The sequence below is a fragment of the Anarrhichthys ocellatus genome, unplaced genomic scaffold (genome assembly GCF_004355925.1).
Source record: "Anarrhichthys ocellatus isolate YVR2014 unplaced genomic scaffold, GSC_Weel_1.0 scaffold2, whole genome shotgun sequence".
Taxonomy (NCBI): Eukaryota; Metazoa; Chordata; class Actinopteri; order Perciformes; family Anarhichadidae; genus Anarrhichthys; species Anarrhichthys ocellatus.
The window spans coordinates 6,712,537-6,735,585 of NW_022280032.1; the positions used below are offsets into that span (position 1 = coordinate 6,712,537).

Sequence of the window (23,049 nt, forward strand, 5' to 3'; positions counted from 1 at the left end):
AACCCAACACAACAATGAATACACGGATAATGGGGCCAATCACTGGTGTTGAAGTCTGCCTCGTCCCCGTCTGGCTGCTCCTTTACCTCAGCCGGCCGCCCATCTTGCCCTTTCCACGTCCTTTGGCGCTGAAAGGATGCAGGGAGAGATAAACGCCAAATGCAAAAGCACCACAATCATTGGGTTTAGGACACGTGGAAGTCATTCACTTTCTGCACTCGGCAAATCAAAACACACAAACAGTGAACGGGGTGTATTTTGTACAGTATTGATAGTAAACACGGGCATGTTCTCCGCCTCAGACCGCTGTTCTAACAGTGTTCGAAAACTGCTAAATAAATGTATTTCAGCGAAGCTTGAAAGTTTAATGACATTGCAAATAAATTAAAGTTTATTTCCTTTACAGTTTTGAAAGAGTCCTGTTCATGCTCAGATATGTACAGTATCACAGTATGCAATCAAGTTTTTGCATTTCAATTAGATCGCCAGAGCCTGCCAGGTGCAACGTAAAACATGACCATTTGAACAAAGTGTTGCCAGGATGTTCATAATTCAATGCTTGTGTTTGAGATGGGTGGAGAGAATAAATGGGGTGTGTGTGTGTGCGTGTGTGCGTGCGCGCGTGTGTGCGTGCGTGCGTGCGTGCGTGCGTGCGTGCGCATTCAAATGACTGTGATCGTACTCTAAGATCTTTGATCTTTCCATGTCAACGATGGGGGAAATGTGACCTGGTATGGTGTGTATAAAATGGAAGAAAGTAGCACATTTTGAAGATGGGGTTCGTGTTCTTACCTCTGGTGAACCTGGACTCGAGCAAGAAGCTGGTTAATCTGCAAAAACACATAAATCTTACTCTGTGTTTTTAAAGTATGCACATATGATACCAGATAAATCCAGCAGAGGTTGTCTGCAATGCCCTCTGTTGACCCAACACCTTTCACCTGTAATATCTAACTTCATGCACCTGCAAGGCTTTTGCCACTTGAGTCAGGTGACAAATTAAAGAAGGATGCAGTTGAGGAGGCGGACGATTTATAGCAGAAATGGTTTCTCCAGACGTAATTTCTAAAATCCATCCATCTAATATCTGTAACTGCTTATCCTTTATATGGTCTGAAGCCAATCTCAGCCCACATTTTTTTCAAAAACTCAACATCCACATCTGTCCCAGGTGCCACGTTTGACGAGATCTTCCTCTTGTTTCTCATAGAGATAGAGGACCTCATCACCAAATCAATTATTTCCACTGTTTTGTGGTGTTTTGGATGACTTACATCGTACTTCTGTCTTTTGAGTTTGTCCCCGAGATCAAACTTCTCAGCCTCCAGCCCCATCAGCCACTGCCACAGCTCGCTGGCCTTCTCCCTAAACACAAATAGCCACAGGTCACATTGAGAGTATCGATCTTATATCCAGTGGTACCAAACATTTGAATCATCAAAATCCTATTAATGTCAGGATTCATGGTTTGAGACACGGTGCACAGCTTTGACCTACTTGAGTTTATCCTCGCTCAGATGATCAACGTTCAGAGCCTTCTTGCGGTCAGCCAGGATCATCTTCTTCTTCTCCCTCTCGGTTTGTTTCTTTGCTCCTCTTCTGTTATCAGTCTGTGTTGGTCAGAACGCACACAGACACATTAGTCAATCTGAATGCAACAAAAATGTAGATGTAGTTTTTGGTATCCATCTTTTTTTCTTCTTTTTTTTTTTTATGGCGATTGGGAGTTGAATGACCTTTTGTCCAGCGCTGTACTGCTGGGTCATGTTTGAGAGGGCCTTCTTCTTCTTGAATTCGTCGTCGTGCTTCTTACGATGCTCCTCCATCTCCTTGCGCTCTTTTTCGTCCTGTATGCAGCAACAGGTCAACTATTTAGTGGTAGAAACTGATAACGTTGTCTGATATGATGAATGAGTTAACGCATGATCATACTGCAAGTCTGGCCTGCCTCTCCTTCTCTTTCTCTGCCCGGACCCTCTGCTGCTCTGCTCTCTCAGCACGACGTTTCTCCTATAGGATGAAACACACTGTTGTGGTGATTTGGACCAAACGGAAACACAATAATTCCTCTTTGACTGACGCACTCACAATTCTGTTAACAAGGGAGAGGAGATCTTCCTCCTCCTTCTTCCTCTGGATGAAGTGAGCCTCGATCAGAGACTGCAGCTCAGACAGATCCTTGTCCTGACGCTTCCTGTGGATGTCCTGCCATCAGAAAAAAAGAAATCGGGGAAGTAAGGATGCGTGTGTTTGTCAAATCTGATCCGAATGTTTCTATCCAGAGGGAGGCTTTTAATAAGGTTGACTCACATCAAAATCCACTTTATCACCATCAGGGATCTTTGGGGGAACAATATTTGGCATGAACCTGTGGAAGTGAACAGTTTATTACTGTATGATCTGCCTTGAGTTTGGTTTTAACTGCTAAGCCAAAGAGAGCTAAGACACTTACTTTGGCTTGGGCTTTGACTCATCTGGGACGAAGAAAAGGAAATAGGAGACATTTAGAACAGATTGAGTAAGAAGAGGTCATTAACAAGCTGAAAAAAGGAAAAATATTGCCGTTTTCTCACCTGTGGCCTCTTCTTGCGCTGATGATCAGGACCATAAATGATTAGTGACATGATTGGAAATGAAATGAGGTAAAGTACATAAAAACATGGACGAGTGCATCGTTCTTACCTTCTTGCTCCCTTCAGAAGTAATGACACAAAGAATGAGAATAACAAAATCATGAATAACTTGTCAGACAATATGAACAGTGATGTTTTTTTTAATCACAATATGAAAATATAAAAGTACATACTGAACTTCCTCCTCCGCGACTTCTTCCGTGTCAGACATTTTGTTATGGATGAGCTCTGCAAAATGTGTCCCTATTAGACTATTTTTAGACTGACAAATATTTCCGATCATTAAACAACATAGCAGAGCACAAGATGGCAAGAGTTCACACGGTTCACACTGACCCAAATATCTGTGGTCACTTTGGCAGTGGTGGAAAAAAGTATTCTGATCTTGTACTTGAGCAATAGTAGCGATGCCACGATAAAATACTCTACACTAGTACAAGTAAAGGTTGTGCATTCAAAACAAATACTTAAATTAACTAACACTAAGTTTTTTACATCAAAATATACTGAAGAATAAAAAATGTTGCAAGATAATATAAACAGTATTTCAATGTTGTAGTTTAGATGCTGCTGTAGATCTAATTACTGTTTTATAAACATTTGTACTCAAGTACAGTATTCAAGTGAATGTACTTTGTTTCTTCCAACTCGGGTTACTACTCTACAAATATTTAATCAATCCTGTGACAGAGCGGTTGGTGTTTAGTGAAATAAAAAGGAAATTTTCCCCTAAAATGTGGTGAATACTATAAAGTAGCATAAAATAGAAACACTCCACTATTCTACAGATATTTATTTTATTTTCTATCGGGTCATTTATGTTTTTAGCAGAACCACCAGTAAAAAGCACGTAATCTCATGCAGTTCAGTCACATTTAGTAAATGTGACTTTAAGATCATATCTCCGCCTCATAGTTGTTAGAAAGCCATTAAGTTGAAGATTTATGACTGAACGAGGCTTTGATTTAAAGTAGCAGCTCTGACATAACAGACCTTACCTGTAACTCAGACAGAGGGAGCTCAGAGACGAGGGACACACTTCAACTCCTTGAGGTTCACAAACAGGTTGAGCATCAAGAATACATAGTCCAGTCCTTCAAACTCATGTGACTGCAGCACCCTATGGCTGGTCAGTCTATTGTTAGACAGCTGGATTTTGGGGCTCTGACACACACACACACACACACACACACACACATTCTACAGGTACATTCCCGTCCTGGTAAAATGTAATTTATCCATTCAAGCTTTCAACAGCCCCTCACATTTCAACACTCTATAACTTCACAAGTGGTTAGGAGGCACATGAAGCAACATTTCCTCCCAGTAGCTGAAAAAGCAAAGCAACAGAACTATAACACCTTTTTTACTTTTTTATTTATTGCTGAAGCAGGTACAAACAATAACTTCAAACATTCAAACGAAGCAATCCACATCTGAAAGACTCCAATACAATTTGGCAGGACCATGCAACTCATGTTTCCTGTTGACAGGAACACCGGGAACAATTTAAATTTAAAACTGAGTGCATTTTGCCATTGCCTTATACACCTTCATCACTGCAGCTGCAGTGCAATTAAACTTACTGGCATGTAAACTGATGATATCACTGCCTGCCTGTGTAGAATTGCATTTGGTTACTGAATAGTTGTTACAGTACTCGCTTACACGCGTATTTATAGTCTTTATTTGTGCTTATATTGCATAATAATATGATTTTTAATCCACCACAGTTAACAAAAGCCAAATAGGTAACATACCCACGTGTTGTTGAAGCATTGAGCTGCTTGCACACTGTGTCTCTCTGGCTGCAGTCCTGCAGAATGTGCCACATTATTATACGGCACCCTTTATATGGGGTTTATAAACTTTGTTACTAATGGCTTCTAATAAGCCATGAAGTCTGCAGTTATAAATGCTAATAAGCCATTCATAATTATTTTTTTTTTTTACAATAATCCATCCAGCTTGGAATTGTGAAAGTTAATATTTGCTTTTTAACACGAAACACAATTCTGAGCTGATGATGGCGCTCAATGAAATGTTGGGGGATCATCGAAATACTTTGCAATTCATCCTGAGGTAAACATGAATGTGTGTACCAAATGCTATGACAATCCATTCAATTACTGTCAAGACATTTTACTCAAAATCCAGTGGACGCTGCTGGAAAAGTCACAGGATCACTAAAGTCAGAGGGCTCCATCATTTGGGGATCATTGAGCCAATTCATCCATAGTTGCAAAGTTGGAAAGTAAGGAGGAAGTCATTAGGATTCATCCTCTGGGCACCATGAATGTTTGTACCAAACTATGTGGAAATGCATCCAATGGTTGAGATATTTCGGTCTGGACCAAAGAGGTAGACCAACAGATATTTCCATCCCTCGAGCCACAAAGTTAGTGTTGCATTAGTTACAACTTCACAAAGGGATTTTTCACAACCTGGCAACCCCCAAAATCTGCACTCATTGATGACTTGTTAACCATTAATGAGGTCATTAGTTACTATCTATAACCCCTTCATAAAGGGGGCTTAATTATAAAAGGGTACTTATGAAATTACTCAACTATGTACAGGCTAATCAGCCAACATTCAGCTTAATGGCAGTTTACGCTAACAATTAAAATGCAGGCGGTGAGATGGACATTAAACAACCTTGGTTATCACATGGAGTCAAAATAGTGATTATCATCCCAAAAAGCAGTGAGTGTGTACGAGTGTGTACGACAATAAAACACAAATGCTTGTAGTTAGGTTGAAGCTATATGGAAATACAAGAGGAGCAGACATGTCAGTGTGGCTTCAAAGCAATAGAACATTTAAGCATCCTGACAGCCATCTGAAATGTGTAACCTTGATTAAAAAGATGTATATTACACAATCTATTACCAATAAAGCATTAAATAAAAAGAAGACTTTGATCCTGGAGTCACTCATCCTGGTCCCTCGTCTTTTCCTCACTCGGGTGTGAACTTCATGCGAAAAACAGGAACATTGAAGGGAAATAGATGCACGTACAGTCGCAGAGCTTTGTGTTTGGTCAGGTGAGACTTGATTTAAATGGGGATGTCAATGTTTAGGGTCTTACGCCTGCTAATAGAGAGAGAGAGAGACAGACTTTAGAGATATACTGTATATGCACATGTCAATGTTGCATTTAAAACATCCATAACTTCTCCGAGTTTATTAGGTGACAAACGAGAATTCTTTCAGGGCTGTTAATCAATGCTTTTACATCCATACTTCTCTATGCATTTGTGTTTGTATATCAGAGTCAGTTCCACTATTGCTGAAACATACCCTGCAGTCAAAGCCAGGACACTTCATTGCGTGAGTGAAAGCTGTAACTTTGTCATTTGCCCTTTACTTCATTCCTCAGCGGTCTATTTCTGATGAAGAAGTGGGGAGGTTATAAACAAGGATCGCTATTTAGGGTCGGAGCTGACACTCGACAAACACTTTTCCATTCCTATTGTTTGCGATCTGACTCAACATTCAGGGGCTTGATGTCTGAAGAAATGAGACTTTTGATCACGAAGAAGACAGACATCTTTATTCTGCTAACATCAGCGGATGTTTAATGTATTTTTTCATGATTAATGCACAATTAAACCTGCAGACTGCATGGACACATGTTAGGTGAATAAGCCCAGTGATATAGCCTGATTTGCTGCTTAAACGGTTAGTAATCCTCCCCAGCAGTCAGTTTTAATGTGAAAATCAAGCAGCTGCACTCTGGTATGTCTAACACCTCACCAACACCGTGGCATTGGACAGCCCAGGTGGCAGCGGGTGACCAGTGCACTGCAAAGACACGACAGCCATCCCAGGAGTCTGGAAGGTTCTTTGACACATGGTCAGGGTGAAGGTTTTTCTTAAATATAGACCACAGTGTCGCAGAGCTGGGTCTGCGCCCAACAATCTGCAACAGCAGATTTGATTTACAATGAGCAGCTATTCTGGCACAAAGGAAGGCAGGTGGGTTGCACTTTAGTGGTTGAGTCCACAGAGGGGTATAAATCAGTCATGAGCTTCCCCCCACCTCATCCATGAAATGATGTGAAGGACAGAGACAACTCTGTTTCCTCCAGGGCTGATCTACATAAACCCTGGTTTAACATGTAGTATGTGCACATTTAGTCCTTTAGTTTAATTAAGCAAAAGTACACATACCCCAATATAAAAATACTTCATAAAGTCCTCCAAAATGTTACGTGAGTTAAGTATCCTCAGCAAAATGAACTAAAAGCTAACGTTTGCTTAAGTTTGACATTTTCAGAATATGCTTATTTGCTTTCTTGCTGAGAGTTGAATGAGAAGATTGATACCAATCTCAGCTAAAGGAGTGGTATTTCCCCTCTCATCTTCTCATCTAATGTCAAACTATTTCTTTAAAGTAAGACCTTTCAGTGTTATATCATTATACTACAATATGTTATTATCACTGATGCTTTAACATGTGCAGCCTTTTAATGTTGTAGCTGGTCACACTTTAGATTATAGTACTACCAACAAGATAAACTGTAGCTGTGTTGCAATACTTTCTGCTGATATGTCGTGAAGTAGAAGTTTAAAATAGAATCAAATTGAAAATTCTCAAATCCAGTCATTGAGTAAATTCAACCACTATTTTCAGTGACTAAGAAACTTACTATTAGTGACAAACTTGCTCTTGCCTCCGACTGCCACCTGTAAACAAAAACGAACAAAGAAACAAAAATTAAAGAGATAGGGAAGAAAGAAAGTCAACAAAAGACTGTAAACCACATCTTTAGTACTGCCTAATGTGATCAGCTGATAATGTTGAAACAATTCCTCAATTTATTCTGTGATTTACAGTTTTCGCTTCATTTGGAGCTAATGTAGATCCTAATATGTTAAATCACATAGTACGCTTTGTTTCATCCATGGATATCTCTTAGACCAAGAGAGGGGGGATAAATGATAAATATATAGCATACTATGTAAACATGTACTCATAAAGATGGATGAACATTCCCACAGATACAGTAGTATACTCTCCAAAACTTTCTTGTCTTTTTAAAGCACTCCACACCCACATGCTGTCAATCATAATATCCTAAAGCTGTGCACAGTGCAGCCAAAATATCCTTTAACAGCAGATCACACTCATGTGTGAAATAATCCATGTTCCAAATGGAAAACCACATCAGAGCCAGGGATTACTATTAATGTCCTCCAACCCAACGTGGGAACTATTGACAGCATACACATGATGTTGCGTTTATTAAGGTCTGTGTGTCTAAGAGGAGGTAGGAAGGGAAATGCAGGAATCCACACCGATGGCTGCCATCTCCTTCAGTGAATCAAAATCAGTAATTTCCCCTCAGTCCAGGCAACTTAGAGAGTTTTTAAATCAAAATGCATCCTACTTTTAACATGAGATAATGCTCGTATACTGACTAATGAGTTAGGGACTGTATGACAATATTAGGGTGGGATTATTATAATATACAGTACTGAATTATTTTAACATAAAGTACTGAATTGTCACAATTAGATTACCATGAAAAAGTAAAAGTACATAATGAATTTAAAATGGTGTCATCTGCATACGGCCTAACTTGCCTTTTATGTCTTGTTGCACACAAAGCTGACTGAACTCAACTTTTTTGTTGGTAGAAAATTGCCCAGATGGTACAAACAGAAGCAACAATTTTCACAAGCCACCAAAAAACAATTTTACTTGCAAAGTTTCAGAAAAAGTAGTCCAAATGGGCGGATACTGCCAATCCGGCAACTCTGATCCCAATCATATGCATATTGAGAAACGCCATGAAAACAGTGTAAACACCACAAAGATCAATCACTCCGTGTCGGTGGAACGTACATTGAGTGTTGCAACCACAGATTTGCAAATTACCTCTTTCACCATTAGGTAGACTGAATGAAACAAACAAACAGGACCATATCACCATAGAGCCTTTAAACAGTAGCATCTCCCCTCCTTCACAGTAAAGGTGTGTGTGTGTCTTACCTTGGCAGGTGCAGAGCTCTTCTTGGTTTCCCACATGCCACGTTTGTTACCGATGTCACCTGGTTTCACATCCTGTCAAAATCAAGATCAACCATGACCCCATTAGTCTGATGCAATGGTGAAGGAAGTACTTTTACAGAAGCAAAAGTACCGGGGGTTAATTCTAACTACTTTATATACTGCTCTGTAGCCTAATGTATAATAGTGCATAAGAATGTATTCGTTGATTTTTTTGTATTAATAATCTGAATCTGCAATGTCACAAGTAACTAAAGCTGTCAAATATATGTAGTGGAGTTTCTTTCTGAAATGTAGTGGAGTAGAAGTATAAAATAGCATCAAATGAAAATACTCAAGTCAAGTACCTCAAAACTATACTAGTACAATCCTTGAGTATATGTTCTTAATTACTTTCCATCACTGGCCTTATGCAATTTAGTTGTTAGTTTAGTATCTATTATGATTCTGACTATTAGTGGTAGTTAGTGTGAAATGCAAAATGGCGCCTTTACCAGTTTGAAGAAGAGTAGGCAAAGAACAGCAGGAGAAGTGAGGAAAGCTGAGAAAATGAGTGCAATTGGAAGGAGGAAAGGAAGGCAGAAGAGCATTAAACAACACAGTAAACATACAAAAGATAATACAGACATTAGACATGTTTTTGCGGTGCAGCTTCATCCCATTAGGGGGAGGCCAAATAATTGACACTAAGTTTACAACCACTCCCTTTGCCGGCCAAGACGTTTGACACTAAAGATATCTCGCTCGTAAATTTCCCGTTAGAACAATGTCACACATCATCCAGCAATGCTACTGCATGTGGACATTGTGTAATGTCTCAAGAAGACCTGGCAAGACTAGCAGCTGGTGTCCTACTTTAAGAAAAGGACTTGGTGTTCACCGAGTACAGTACACAGTTAAGTGTCCTCATCTATTTTTTGACGCCGAATGATAATAAGTCAACCAAATGAATCATTTAATTTGTTTACTTGTTAGGGTGTTTTGTCAGCGGTGTCAAATAGGAAAATAATGTCTCCGTGTGAGACAAATGTGAAGGGATATGACCATTTACCCTTGTCTGAAGGAGACTTTAAGTATGGAGTGAAATTTATATTTAAAAAAATGAGTCCAATAGCACAGATGACTATTTAAAGGTACTGTACAGTATATGAGTTTTATGGGCTGTAATATAATCTTTAAATACCCACAGAGGCCAAAGTGATTGATGTATGGAGGGGTGCAGAAACGGTTGTGCGTGTTGGGCATGTTGGAATTCAGCCACCTGACACATAAATGCTGCTGCTCCGTGCTTTGTGGTTGGACTTTTGTCCAATCAAATGACAGTAATATTCTTCTTACATCTAATGATTTCCCAAAGGTTTAGACTACAAATACATATTAAAAACGTAATACATATTCACATCATGTAGAGAATAAAAGACCTTTTTAGAATAAAAGACTTTGGCAGCAGATGTTGTGACGTAAACTGTCCATGTGGTGTCACTACACTCCAGGCAGGAACAGTTCCCAGCCTTCGGTGCTCCGATATATAAAGGCTGCCGCCAACAAAAGACCAGCATGTTGATGTGCAAATGAGCACATAAGCGTGTGCAGAATATTAAGGGATCATTGGGATTACTTGACACTGGTGTCTAGTTTACACTGGTGTGTACGTGTGCAATCAAGACAAGGATTTATCAGGGCTTACTGCTGGCTTTGCTGTTGCTGGTGATGCTGCTGCTGCAGGTGCAGGTGCTGGTGCAGGTGCTGGTGCAGGTGCTGCCGTCTTCTCCGCCTCTGGAGGCTTTGCCATCCAACTGTTCACACGTCCTGCCACGCCTCCTTTGATACCAGCTACATCCTGGATAAAGAGAGACATCTCAAATACTCAAATCATTATTTAATCTCTCTAACCTCCCCTCTTGGTTGCTTTCCCCTCACCTTGTTGACAGGCGTTGGACTATCAGAGGGGCTGCCGACGTTGCCTTTCTCCCACATGCTCTTGATGCTGCGTGCACCTCCTGTAGGAATATCTGCCATCGGAGACTTTGGGGATTTGACGTCCTTGTTTCCCTGTGGACATAGAGGATGGATTTAACTGCTTCTACATGCACAAAAACAGAGCTACATTGACTGAGGATCACTGGTGAAATGTACATTTTAATTAAGTAAAATGTGGCAGAATTTGTTCTTCCATTTTGTGTTACTTTATACTTCTACTCCACTACATTTCAGAAGCAAATATTGACATTTTTCTCCACAACTTTTACAGCTATAGTTACTTTACGATTTAAGATTTAACAGTAAAACCTAGAATAAGCTGCTAAAATACAAATGCATTGAAAGACCAAAAAAAACGCTGCGTCTGATTTGGGCCTCTTGTATTGTTTAATCTCTTTGAGCCTCTGAACACTTATTTAAATGACATATTCTGAGAAGTTTAGAGAGGAAATCTGTCTTTGGTGGAGCTGACACCAACCCATAGACAGATTTCCTCTCTAGACTTCTCAGAATATGTCATTTAAATAAGTGTTCAAAGGCACAAAGAGATTCAATTATTTAATGTCTAACAAAAAAAGAAAAAGATCGAGTCAAATGATTAGAAATGTTTTTTTTCTTCTTTTTTCCAAACCTCATTAATCATCTCAAGGCCCTTTCACATTTATCTAAAACCAACTCTACCTCGACAAGCTACAGCACTAAAATGTTACTTTCACATTGACTCATCAAAAGTATAATAATGTACTGTAAAACATATCTCTTGCCCTGTTCTTCCAAATAAGTACTTTTACTTTTGATAATACTTCTGTACTTTGACTTTAGTGGGATTTTAATTCAGGACTTTCAGTGTAATGGAGTATTTTTACATTGTTGTATTTGTACTTTTACTTAATTAAAGGATTTGAGTCCTTGATTACCACCATGACTAAGGATAATGTATAATGAGTCTCACCTGGATGGCAGAGGTGTACTGTTCCATTCTGTTGCCTATCTTGGAGACAATTGGAGTGTGAGACACTCTGGCTGCGGTGCTGTGTGGATGAACAACACATTAGTTCTGCTCACCAATTTAAGAGTGTTTATTGATTTATTTTTTAGTCACTGTAAAATATGTTTTATGGTTCACCTTTTCTGGGCTGATTTGCTCAGGAATTCTGCCTTCGCCCCGATCTGTACAAAAAAAAGCATATTTTAGGTTAATAAACAGTCTGTGGTTGACTTGCACAAATAAATACGGACATGGTCAAGCTGTCCTGTCCTGTCTCCAAGACAACCTCACTGAGAAGCAGACCAGTCCGTCCCTGGGAAGTTCTCTCTGTTCTTGGTGCCTGAGTGATTGAACTGGAGAGTTGGCTGCCAGCACACACACACACACACACACACACACACACACCACACTGAGTGCTGCTGTTCAAAATGAATTATACCTCCTGTGTATGCGCACACACAATTCTCAACATTCCTCCAAAAATACTCCAGAAAATTACCCAGTCATGGTCTTGTACAAAAACAGCCATATTTGAGAACAGCACAGATGCCAGATCCCATCTTTTTTTATTATTATCAAATAACAACATACGGGTAATATCAGAGAACTTGAAATGGGAACAGCAAAACAATCAACCACATTAAACTGTAAAACATGTCTCAAAACTGGAGATAACGAATACAAACAGATCTATTAAATGGGATGAAATGACCACCTATAAACATATAAACATATAAACTATGAAAACAAGCTGGATGGTAATACTCAATGGAATAGTTTGAAATACACTTTCTCTCTCAGAGTTAATAAGAAGGTGGATACCAAATTGTGTTATGAGAGTGATATTGATCTTCTCATCTAACTCTCGTCATGAAGGCGAATAAGTGTATTTCCCAAAGTGTCAGTGTTGGTAGTTGGTCAGTATGCTTCTGCATTTTCTCGTAACATTCTGATAGGGTGGCTGTTTTTTTCAGTTTGGGATCATTTAAAGTTATTTAACAATTCTCACTCTACCTGTAGAGGTAGCTAGCCATGCAGATAGTGTTTTTTTTTTGTTTTCTGCCTCAACCCCAATGCAATGGCGGTAAATGGGATTTTCTTTGTGGTGCTCAAATCATTGAAAAATTAAATTTGTTCATGGCGAATGACACATAATTGTTTATATTATTTGTTGCGCGGGAAACCGTCTAGAATAACTCCAAGATTTCTGAAACTCTGTTCCAACTCACCTTTGAGGAGCCTTTGGGACTGATAGTAAAAGCAGGTTTTGTAGACTCATCCTCCTTCTGTTTCTTCTTCTCTGCAGCTTCCGCCCTCCTTTTCTCTATCTCCTCCTTCATCCTCTTCCTCTCCTCCTGTTAGGAAAACCACAATATGCTGTCACGCTTTAGTCACCAACCAAATCAAGCCAAAGTACAATGATGAGTGTAAAATCCATCCTCACCTGTTCTTTGGCTTTCTTCTCCTCCAGCTGCTGTTTCTTCTGCTTCTCCTCCTCCTCCATGACCTTCCTCCTCTCCTCTCTCTTCCCCTTCAGCTCCTCCAGCTCGGCCTCTGCGTCCTGCTGCTTCTGCTTCATCTTCTCAAAGTCCTCGCTTTCCGCGTCGTTTCGCCGGCGCTTCAGCTCTTGCAGCTTACGCTCGGCCTCTTGTTGCTCCGCGCTACCAGCCTTGTTGGAGGGAACATTGTCTCTGCACACAAACATACAATTATTTAATGATCAATACGCATGTATACAAACTCAAGTGTTCCTAAAAAGATACCGATGAGGTGAAAATGATAACTTTACCTTGAAGTCTTCTCTGTTTTCTTAAGTTTATTCTCAAAGAGCCCTCCGTTGTGTTTGGCTGGTTCATTCTGGCGAAAAAGGTAAAAACGTTGAACCACCAAAGCCTCTTCCTAATCACATCTTCGATATTTAAAAAGAAAATATAAAGAATATACTTTTATATGACTTGTTCATTTTACCTTTTCCTTGAAACCAAATCTTTTGGGCTTTTCCTCCTTTACACGGAAGAAAGAAATGGAAGAAAATTATTAAAATAATAATAAAAAAACAGCAGGTTCAGTCAAAACGCATGATGTAGAAAACCCACAAAAAAGACATCAAACACTGGCTCAATCCAAGCCGGGGCAGTGAATGTAACGCAGATGTAAATGGACGCGGACACATGCTGTGACATCCTCAAGGCCACCAACTCTTTCATCCATGTGGCAAACAAAACGCTGTGACTGCTCAGTGATGTGTGACCACGCCGCAAAACCGTATCATACAGCAAATATCTGCACCACGAGACCAAAGCCCGGATAGATCAGAGGCGGTCCCCCAGTGTCATTTAATCTGAAGGATTAACAACTTTTTTACATGATGAATGTCTGTATTCTGTTACTTTACAGACGGGAACATTAATCATTTCATTGAACTTTTCCAGGTTTTTGAAGTGGCTGCTATACAATAAATCATATCAATACCTCCTCTTTCTTTGTCTTCTCTTCCATCTCTCTCTTTTTGCGCTTGTCCTCTTCATCTTTTTTCTTCTTTTCTTCAGCCTCCTTTTTCCGCTTTTCCTCTTCTTCTTTCTTCTTCTTCTCTTCCAGCTCTTTCTTCTTCTGCTTATCTTCCTCCTCCTTTTTCTTCTTCTCTTCCAGCTCTTTTTGGCGTTTTCCTTCCTCTTCTTTCTTCTTCTTTTGCGCCATCTCCTTTTTTCGTTTGTCCTCCTCCTCTTTCTGCTGTCTCTCTTCTATCTCCCTTTTCTGCTTTTCCTCCTGTTCTTTTTTCATTTTCTCCTCCTTTTCCTTTTTCTGTTTTTCTTCTTCCTCTTTTCTCAGCCTCTCTTTCATTTCCTTTTGTTGGTTTTCTTCCTCCCCCCTCTTCTTCCTTTCCTCCTCCTCCTCTAGCTGTTTTTCTTCTTCCTCTTTCTTGAGCTTTTTCTCCATTTCCCTTTTTTGCCTTTCTTCCTCCTCTATCCTCAGCTTTTCTTCCTTTTCTGTATGCTGCCTTTCCTCTTCTTCTTTCCTCTTCCATTCTTCTTCCTCCTTGTCAACATCAGGAACAGCCTCCTCTTCAGCATCGCTCTTTGCTAAATCAGGCCGCTCAAACTCTACTTCTGTTGCGGCAGCCTTCTCCTCAATCTCCTCCTATAAAATAACATTTTGTGTCAATTAATGCATGTAAATCAACATAATTAAGTTGGCAGAGAGTTAAGATAAGAGACCATACCTCATTTATTATGCTTGCTGTTCTTGATTCCTCAACAGATTCCTGCTGAGAAAAAAAAACATAAGCAACAACAAAATCGTCTCAGCCCAAACAATCTATTTACAAATCTTCACTTTACCTTCTCATCTTCCTTTTTGTCCTCTTCCTCTTTTCTCATAGAGTTAGTATCAGTGTCTGCCACATCCTCTTGGGCTGATTTCTCATCCTCCTTCTCCTCCTCTTCCTCTTCCGGAGCGCTGTCTGTGCCGTTGGTGGTGCTGACGGTTTGGTCACAATCCTTTTGTCTCTCCATGGCCTCCTTCATTCTCTTCTGGCGGCGTTCCTCCCTCTTGGCCAAGCGTTCCAACAAGGCCTGGTCATCATCTGCACCTTCAGCACCGGTTGTCTCCGTCACACTGTAAGCACATGAAATCCAATTGTAAAAAAATGAATGTGGAATCTTCGAATTTCCATTGTTTTGCCCAATCAACTGTGATAGAGCCACATAAGTCTCTGATTGGATTTTTTCTGTGGCTAGAGCTGATGAATTAAACATGTACAGTATACTTGTGCTGGAGAATGTTTGTCCCAAAGAGTCTCACTCTGAATGAACTTCTCATCTCAATACTTGGGTAAAAACAAAATGCATTTGATCGCATCTGATTAAAAAAAACAAGTGTTTACTTCCCCTGGTGTCTAATCTTCTTTGTCTACCTGAGGCCTTTACCTGTTAGTGTCGATCACATCAGTGGTTCCAGACTCGTCTGAGTCCTTCATCTTCTTCCTCTCCTCCCTTGCACGTCTCCTTTGCTCCCGAGCTTCCTCCTCATCGTCGTTGGCATAACCCTCCCTGGAATATCGCACATGTTGCTTAATACATGTTAATGTCCTTGTGTTTTCACTCCAAAATTAGACAATTGATATCAAATATATGAAAAGGCAAACGCAACTGCATGATTACATATTTTAACATTACCAGAAAATCTGCGACGTTTGTATCTGAGCATGTAAACGTCAGCTATTAAAAGATATTGTGAAATTAGTTGGAATATGTCTTGGAAATATGATCTGCTTGTGTTATGACCTCAAAGTGGACATGAGATGTGATTAGTTCAGTAATTGGAAGGATTTTTGGAGCCCAGAGGAGATGAAAGTATCAATTTTTCAAAATATACTCATTATTTTGTGAAACAGATGTATCTGAGGATCCCTGACACTCGGGTTGTGAACCTCTGATACAAGCTATACAGATATGATGGAGATTGGAGATGCCACGAGTGAGGGAAAACAGACTAAGAAATAATAAGAAACACACAGTACATGTGTCCGAGATCAAAACGTCTCATCGAACAAATCAAGAGCTTGCCAAAGAATTAACCCCTTTGACATTCATTAATGTAAGAAACATATTTAAGTAGAGACAGAGACATTGCTGACAAGAAGAAGGGTGAAAAAAAGAGGAAGATAAAGAGATAGAGATGAGGACGAAATCACCAACATGAGACATGAAAGTCTTTACAGTCCTGCCATTGTCTTTCAATCCTCCTCATCTCGCTCACATCCTGCCATTGACTTTCATCCAACTGTGAGTACACCCACAGGGAGACTTTCGGAGCATGCCGAGCTTGTATCTTTCCAAGCATTACCAGGCTTTATGAGGCACGGAGAGAGCTTGAAATGGCCCATTGATAGAGCATGGGTATTATTTCCCTCTGCTCTTCCTGAAACCGCAACGCAATGATTTGCAGATGTTGTGAGAGGAAGAGGTGATGGGAACCACCAGAGTCCTTTTCTGCCTTCAAAACAGAAAACAGAAACGAGGTAGAAATCCAACCAATCCTCAGGCAAAGGTTTTCCTGGTATGGCATTGCCGGTAAAACATTGAGGAAGTGATTGAATTAGGTAATTCTCCACCTAAAGCTATTGGCCTGCTGTGAGAGTACTGTCAAAAATGTTGCAGTTACATTTCCAGACGAACAACACGAGAGACCTAAAACTTGATAGATGGGGGGAATATATGATGAGAGCTGGAGATGAAAAAACTCTATCAAACTGTCAGTCTGAAGCGTTGAGAGCAGGCTATCTCGTGCTGAAATAGAAAAGGCAGTCAAAACATTCCAGCGTCTGCAGCATTTCCTCGGGCTGCAGAGAGGAGCTGAGGGCAGGCTGGGTTGGCACCGCTGGCTAATCTGGCTGCAGGACTGTGAGAACATTTGCTCGGATTGCCTTTTTTCCACTGGGGCTCTGATGACTGGACATCTGATATGACAGCAACTGACTTCTGACCAGGAGGAAAATAATGAGTTGCGCTGCGATTGATTGTATGGACATCTGACTATGTGGTCATAGCCAAATTAAGATGAAACTGAGGTTCTATATTTCTAACAAATCCAATGAAAAGACCAAAACCAACAATAACTTAGTCCGTCCCGCTTTTCCAACCTGCCTGTGATAGTAACAAGCCCATTCATTCCAACTGAAGGTGTTTTTCTGCTGTAGTTAAGCGACAAACAGGAGTAGAAAGACCATGTGTTGGGGTCTATTTTCAGCTGTGGATTGATACACATTTATGTGGGATTGGATTAAAACAAACCGCAGTGGCCATGTTCATTGTAATGGAGGGAAATGTCACCCAGTGCAATGATGTGGCTCATTAATGTGGTTTTAAAACAATGGAGGTCTATGGTACAGAGGAAGAACATATATCAGGCTGTTCTTACACAAACAATACTACCTTAAATAAGATTACAAGAGCAAGTTAATGAATGAGGTTTGGGATGGAGATGACAGTTATATTTGTAAATGGTTTTTATGTCTTTTATCTGAAGTCTAAAAACAAAGAAATTGGTGGCTGAGCGATGTTTCTCTGTGATTAATCTTGAGAGTTTAGTGTCTGCAGGCTCCAGTAGTCAAAATTCATCCCAACGTTTGATCCTTATTTTAAGTTGCTTTGTAATTAAGCAGATGATGGCTACAGGTGTCAGCAATTCTGCTGATTACTCTCCACTTTACCTTGGGTCATGTATTGCTTGTCCTGAGCAAAAAGAGCTTGTTTGTTCAGATTGTGATACAAACTGTGTCTCAACTACTTGAATTGTTCTGTCTGCAACTTTTAAAGACATTCCAGTTTGACTTCCCTTGAATGTTTACAACACTTTCCTTTTGTTCTGATGTTATGAGATTTATGTTTATCTGATCACAAAGAGAGAGGGAGGGAGACGACAGAGAGCGACAAAACTAATCCAAACAACAGCACAGGCAAATGACATCCTAATGAACGAAAAAGGCAGTGAGAGATCATTAAGCAGTCATCGCTTGACAACAACCCGAGTCCTGTCTGCCCTGCTGCTCCATGTTAAGACACAGAACTCACCACTCCCTCATGCAAAAGTGAAAAAACACGAAGACAGACACACAAATGCAGACAGAAAACCTTGACCACTGAGCGTCTGTCTCCAAGACTTTGCAAGATTAGAGGAGAAAAATCTTGAGTATTTTGAAACTCGTCAACACCTCCAAAATGCTTTGTTGCACTATTGTAAAGTTTGTACAGCTGCACAGGTTCAAAAACAACAAAACACAGCCCAGTCTAGTATCCACAGTATTACACAGTATAGATGGGACTTCTCTGTAAAGAGCTGGTGTCTAATAACTTTAACACAGACTGCACAAGTGCTTTATAAAAGCTCCTGCTGATCAAATATAGTGTACTGAAGCTGAAAATGTATCCGGTTTGAGTTGTGAGTCAGACATTCAAACACTGATAAAACTAATGAGGCTTTCATTTAAGATGCTATGTCCTTTTATAGCCCTTGTACACATTTTACCATGCATTCACTTTTTTTCCAACAAGTATTTATGTCCATATAAGTGTGCCTGTGTGCGTGTTTCCGTTTATATATTCTTAGATGGTTCACTCACTTGTCAGTGTCGACGCGGATCTGCTCTCTCCTCTGCCTCCTCTGCTCCATGCGGCGGTCAAAGTCATCGTCCATGATGCCCGAAAGGTTCTCACTTTTCTCACTGAAAGACACAAATGCGATATCAGATCACGTGCAATGAATTCAGTTCAATCAATCACTCATCAATTGTTTTTGTCTTGGATTAGATACTTGATGAAACACATGCTTAGAAAGTCCTCTGATTACTGCAGTATGTGGCGCATTTTGAGATCACATTGGGAGTACATTGGGATCCTATAACCACAAGATGAATGAAATTTTCATCATCATTTTAATTTCTCAACTTGTAAGCTTTAATACTAAATAACAAACCCTCACTGCGACGAAGAGACCATGCTAAAAAAAAATTCAAAAATGAGCTCCAAATCAGTAGCGCATCAAAGTATAGGGGACCACCCAGCTTCATGACATGAGTAGGAACTTGAAAACTGTTAGTTTACAATACCGTAGCAGTAGCTGAAGTTTAGTCCATGGACGGCCGTGTCTCACCTCTCTTCATATATCAACCTCTACAGTCTGGTTTATATCTCAGCCCTGCAGCACAAAGAATTCCTGCTTGTTCTTTCAGCGACTTCAACTACCAGAAAAGGCAAAAGCCTGCCTCTCTGCTCCCCTCTCTTTCTCTCTCTGCCTCCCTCCTCCTCCTCAACCTGACTCCTCGCTCTCTCTGCCTCTGTCTCACGTCCCCCTCCCTGATCTCTGACTTCAGACTCTCTCAAAATGTTCCGCTTGGTTTTTTCTTGTTTCATCCTGTTGTCTCTCTTTCTGTCTGATGTACTGAAGCTTTGTTTGCCAACAGATGTGAAATCCATCAACCGATAAACCTGTCAATACAGTCAACGCTCCAAACCACTAGCCAGTGAGTGAAAACATTTGATTGGCTTTTCTAATAAAACACATATACAGATTCCTACATTGTGTCAAAGTCTGCCTTTAAACCAGACTACTTGAAGATTTGTGTGTCTGAATTGCTCAATTTCTAATGTTTTCTCATTAAATCTGGCTCACACCCATATATATATATATATATATATATATATGTGTCAAACAAACAGACAAACAGTACTGGTGAATGCTCAGTGAGACAAATTATGTATTTATTTTGACTTCTATTTACATGTTTAGTTCCATTACTGGTCTACATCTCAAAGTTTTCTCGAAGAAAACTAACCTTGTAGAGCATCGCTATTCACTTTTTGGATTTATGTTGTTGAACAAAAATCACGATTTCACTTCTACCCTCAAACTACAAAAGACAAAGATAGTGTAGAAGGAAACAGACCTCCATCCAACACACACACACACACACACACACACACACACACACACACACACACACACACACACACTCAAAAACATTATGGTATGAGGAAAATGTCTTGCCTCCTTCACAAGCAAAGCATGCATCCATCTTCTTCTACAACAACACACGAAAGAATGCTGGGAATTAAGACGAGAATGCATGCATGGCGGACTTGTATTCTTGTTTGATATGGAAGGATGGACATTTCCCAAGCACAGCTAGCGTTATCATTCTTGATCCGATGAAGTTATGTAACACATACAGTGTCATAAAGAGGGCCACGTCAGCATCATCCCTTTGTTTAGTTATCTGTATCGTCTGAAGAGTAGCCCACCAACAGTGAGCAGTCGGTCATCAGTTTAGTTTTTACAATGGCCGACAGTCACGAAGGCTAACAAACAGAGGCCTTTTCTAAAACATCCACTACATGGGTAACAAGACAGGTCAGAGCTTTCCTGGAAAGGAATGGCACTCTTTTACACATCTCTTCCCTGGAAAACTGGTAAGGGACTTATTGCAACCCAAAATAGCTTACTTGTGGACAAAACATTTTCTCAGGTTTGGAGAGGTGTTTGTCGCTTTGGTCTAAAACATCTGTATGAATGAGGAGCTTGAAAAACTATTGGTGAAAAACAGACTGGCTTGATTGATGTATCTCAACAACTTAAAAATGGATCAAAATTTAGTACAGACACTCACGTTGGAAATTGGATCAATCCTTATACTGTTGGTATTCCCGCGTATTGGTATTAATTAGCAAATGTTAGCATGCTAACGTGCTATACAAGGATGGTGTACATGGTAAACATACCTGCTAAACAACAGCATGTTAGCATTGCCACTGTGGGCATGCAAGCATGCTGAAGTTAGCGTTTAGCTCAAAGCACAACAGATCCAATACAGTGGCTGCTTACATGATCTTGGACTGTTATTCTTCTTTTATATGGGATGATGGGCTGATTTGTGGGATGAATTAAGAAACACCAGTGTTTCTTTTTTGGCAAAAATATGAAAACACCTTGAAGAGCATTAAGACATCAAATTTGCCAGTTCATATTCTCTTCAGAATTGAATTTCTGCCTACTTACGTATCAGAATTGTATATAGTATAACTGAATGTGATGTTACAGCTTCAAAATACTTGCAGGATTACCACCAGATGCAGGTGTCCAAAACAGCCTTCACCCCTCCTCCCCACATCTATCATCATTACGCAAAGTGTCCCTCACAGCGATGGTAGGAGGTATTCCAGGTATTTGATCTCCACTCTCATGTACAGTAACACGGAGCCAACATCAGTCAACGGTCATGTCGAGAGCACCTTGTGTCCACCTTGTGACATAAAACACAAGCAATCATGATGACCAGCATTAGCACCAGCATCGTCATTATGAAGAACCTCATCTGTGAGGTAAAATTTCTTATGAAAGCATTTTGCATGAAAAAAGTTCTGTTTTCCATTCAACCCAATTCAAAGGGACATAATTCCTCTCCCAATATAACACGAGACAAACTGTTATCCATCACTCCCTCACAGCTGTTCCTATATGGGACCAATTAAGGTCTGGGGTTGACAAAGGCTGGTCTGTCTCCAAGCACTATGGACTGTATGGAGCAACAAACAAGGACTGACTGACCTGCAGGCTAACAGCTCGCAGACATGTTAGAGTCGGAATCCAGGCCTGTTTGCATTGGCCCGGGTCCAGCTGGACCGGCAAAGTTCTGCATTTCTAAAAGTTTAAAAACTCACCACTCTGGCAGCTACACAAATACCTTTCTGCCCCCACTTTGTTCACAAATGTGGATGCACACACAGAGACACACACACACATACACACACACACCTACACACACTGAGCACTGATACTCACTTCAACATAACAGCTGTCCCATCAGTCACCAGACAGGTGATTTGTATGGATTAGAGGGGTGTGAATTATTCCTGCTCTAAAACAGAAATAAAACCAAATGTAAAGACATAGCCCCCCTTAGATGAAAGCACTAATCATATTGGCATTTTAATTTAGAGAGAACTCTCTGCCTGTACATACCTGTGACACGGAAACAGTCCCTCAAAGCTCCAAACTCTCAACCTTGTAAACCTTTCATTTATATGTCGGCAGCATGCTATAGGTTATTATAGTGTTCCTGTCATGAATCTGAATCAAGTTCACAAATCATTCCCACATGACGGGTGCCCAGGACAGTTTCTTATTCATACATCTGTAACTGATTCGTCTCATCTGGGTAAGCTCTCCCTTCAGATGGAGCACTTTTCTTTCTTTACACCTCTGCAGGGTCACTCTGCTCTCATGCAACTGGAAACTCGTCGTTGGCATACCGATGGCCAAGTGCTTCCCCTAACACTCACCAGACACTGCTCATGAATATTCATATTGATGTTTGAAACAAATCAAGAGGAGAAAGGCTGTGACAAGAAAACAAGTCTGGCTTCCTGCTGGCGACATCAGATCGCCTGGCACGGACGTGCAATGTAAACCGAGTGCATTCTGTCAAATGCCTAAATACAACATTTACATTTCAGTATTTCACAGCTAGCCACCCAGAGCAAGTTTTAATTGGAAGCTCATATACAAAAGGACACCATGACACAATGTGGCTTTTAAAAGGAGTAGATGAATTGATTGATTGATTGGAAGCTGCACATTTTCACTTTCAAGAGTCTGATTAGAAGATGTCACTACTCTCCTGTCTGTGAGTTAACTGTGCCGCTAGCTCCATTAGGCAATTAGCTTAGCTTAGCATACTGACTGGAACCAGGGGTCACAGCTAGCCTGGGTCTGTCAAAAGTTCAAAATAATGCCTTCCAATACATCTAAAACTCACTACCATGTTTACCACACATCTCATTTACTTAATTTGTGCACAAACACAATGTAATTTGGGTGGATTTCTTTCTTTTTTTTTCAGCTGCAGCTGGTAAAATATATATATATATATATAT

At 40.3% G+C, this 23,049-nt stretch overlaps 2 protein-coding genes across 2 annotated transcripts; both read right to left on the minus strand.

Annotated features, from left to right (window-relative positions):
• Nucleotides 1-82: 82 nt before the first annotated feature.
• On the minus strand, nt 83-3,251 carry tnnt2d (troponin T2d, cardiac). The gene is made up of 12 exons (XM_031857264.1): nt 2,807-3,251; nt 2,683-2,693; nt 2,574-2,591; nt 2,453-2,474; nt 2,311-2,368; nt 2,089-2,205; nt 1,933-2,010; nt 1,737-1,847; nt 1,498-1,610; nt 1,275-1,365; nt 793-830; nt 83-128 (listed from the first exon to the last, which is right to left on the minus strand). Exons 1-12 carry the CDS (start codon nt 2,914-2,916, stop codon nt 83-85), a joined length of 813 nt encoding a protein of 270 aa, XP_031713124.1. The 5' UTR covers nt 2,917-3,251.
• A 584-nt stretch (nt 3,252-3,835) lies between these two features.
• On the minus strand, nt 3,836-19,436 carry cald1b (caldesmon 1b). The gene is made up of 18 exons (XM_031857277.1): nt 19,227-19,436; nt 18,741-18,842; nt 15,547-15,669; nt 14,959-15,235; nt 14,841-14,885; nt 14,588-14,758; nt 14,093-14,125; nt 13,589-13,624; nt 13,410-13,477; nt 13,065-13,311; nt 12,850-12,975; nt 11,759-11,802; nt 11,585-11,663; nt 10,573-10,704; nt 10,340-10,492; nt 8,635-8,706; nt 7,289-7,325; nt 3,836-5,729 (listed from the first exon to the last, which is right to left on the minus strand). The coding sequence occupies exons 2-18, from the start codon at nt 18,812-18,814 to the stop codon at nt 5,713-5,715; spliced, it is 1,734 nt and encodes a 577-aa protein (XP_031713137.1). The 5' UTR covers nt 18,815-18,842; nt 19,227-19,436; the 3' UTR covers nt 3,836-5,712.
• Nucleotides 19,437-23,049: the final 3,613 nt, after the last annotated feature.

Coding starts and splice junctions, on each gene's coding strand:
- tnnt2d (XM_031857264.1), bottom strand. CDS start 2,916: ATGATCGGAAATATTTGTCAGTCTAAAAATAGTCTAATAGGGACACAT. Junction 2,369..2,452: donor GAGTCAAAGCCCAAGCCAAA/GTAAGTGTCTTA, acceptor TCACTTCCACAG/GTTCATGCCAAATATTGTTC. Junction 2,011..2,088: donor TCTCCCTTGTTAACAGAATT/GTGAGTGCGTCA, acceptor TTCATCCTATAG/GAGAAACGTCGTGCTGAGAG.
- cald1b (XM_031857277.1), bottom strand. CDS start 18,814: ATGGACGATGACTTTGACCGCCGCATGGAGCAGAGGAGGCAGAGGAGA. Junction 14,759..14,840: donor CAGCAAGCATAATAAATGAG/GTATGGTCTCTT, acceptor GTTATTTTATAG/GAGGAGATTGAGGAGAAGGC. Junction 13,625..14,092: donor AGAAGACAAAGAAAGAGGAG/GTATTGATATGA, acceptor TTCCGTGTAAAG/GAGGAAAAGCCCAAAAGATT.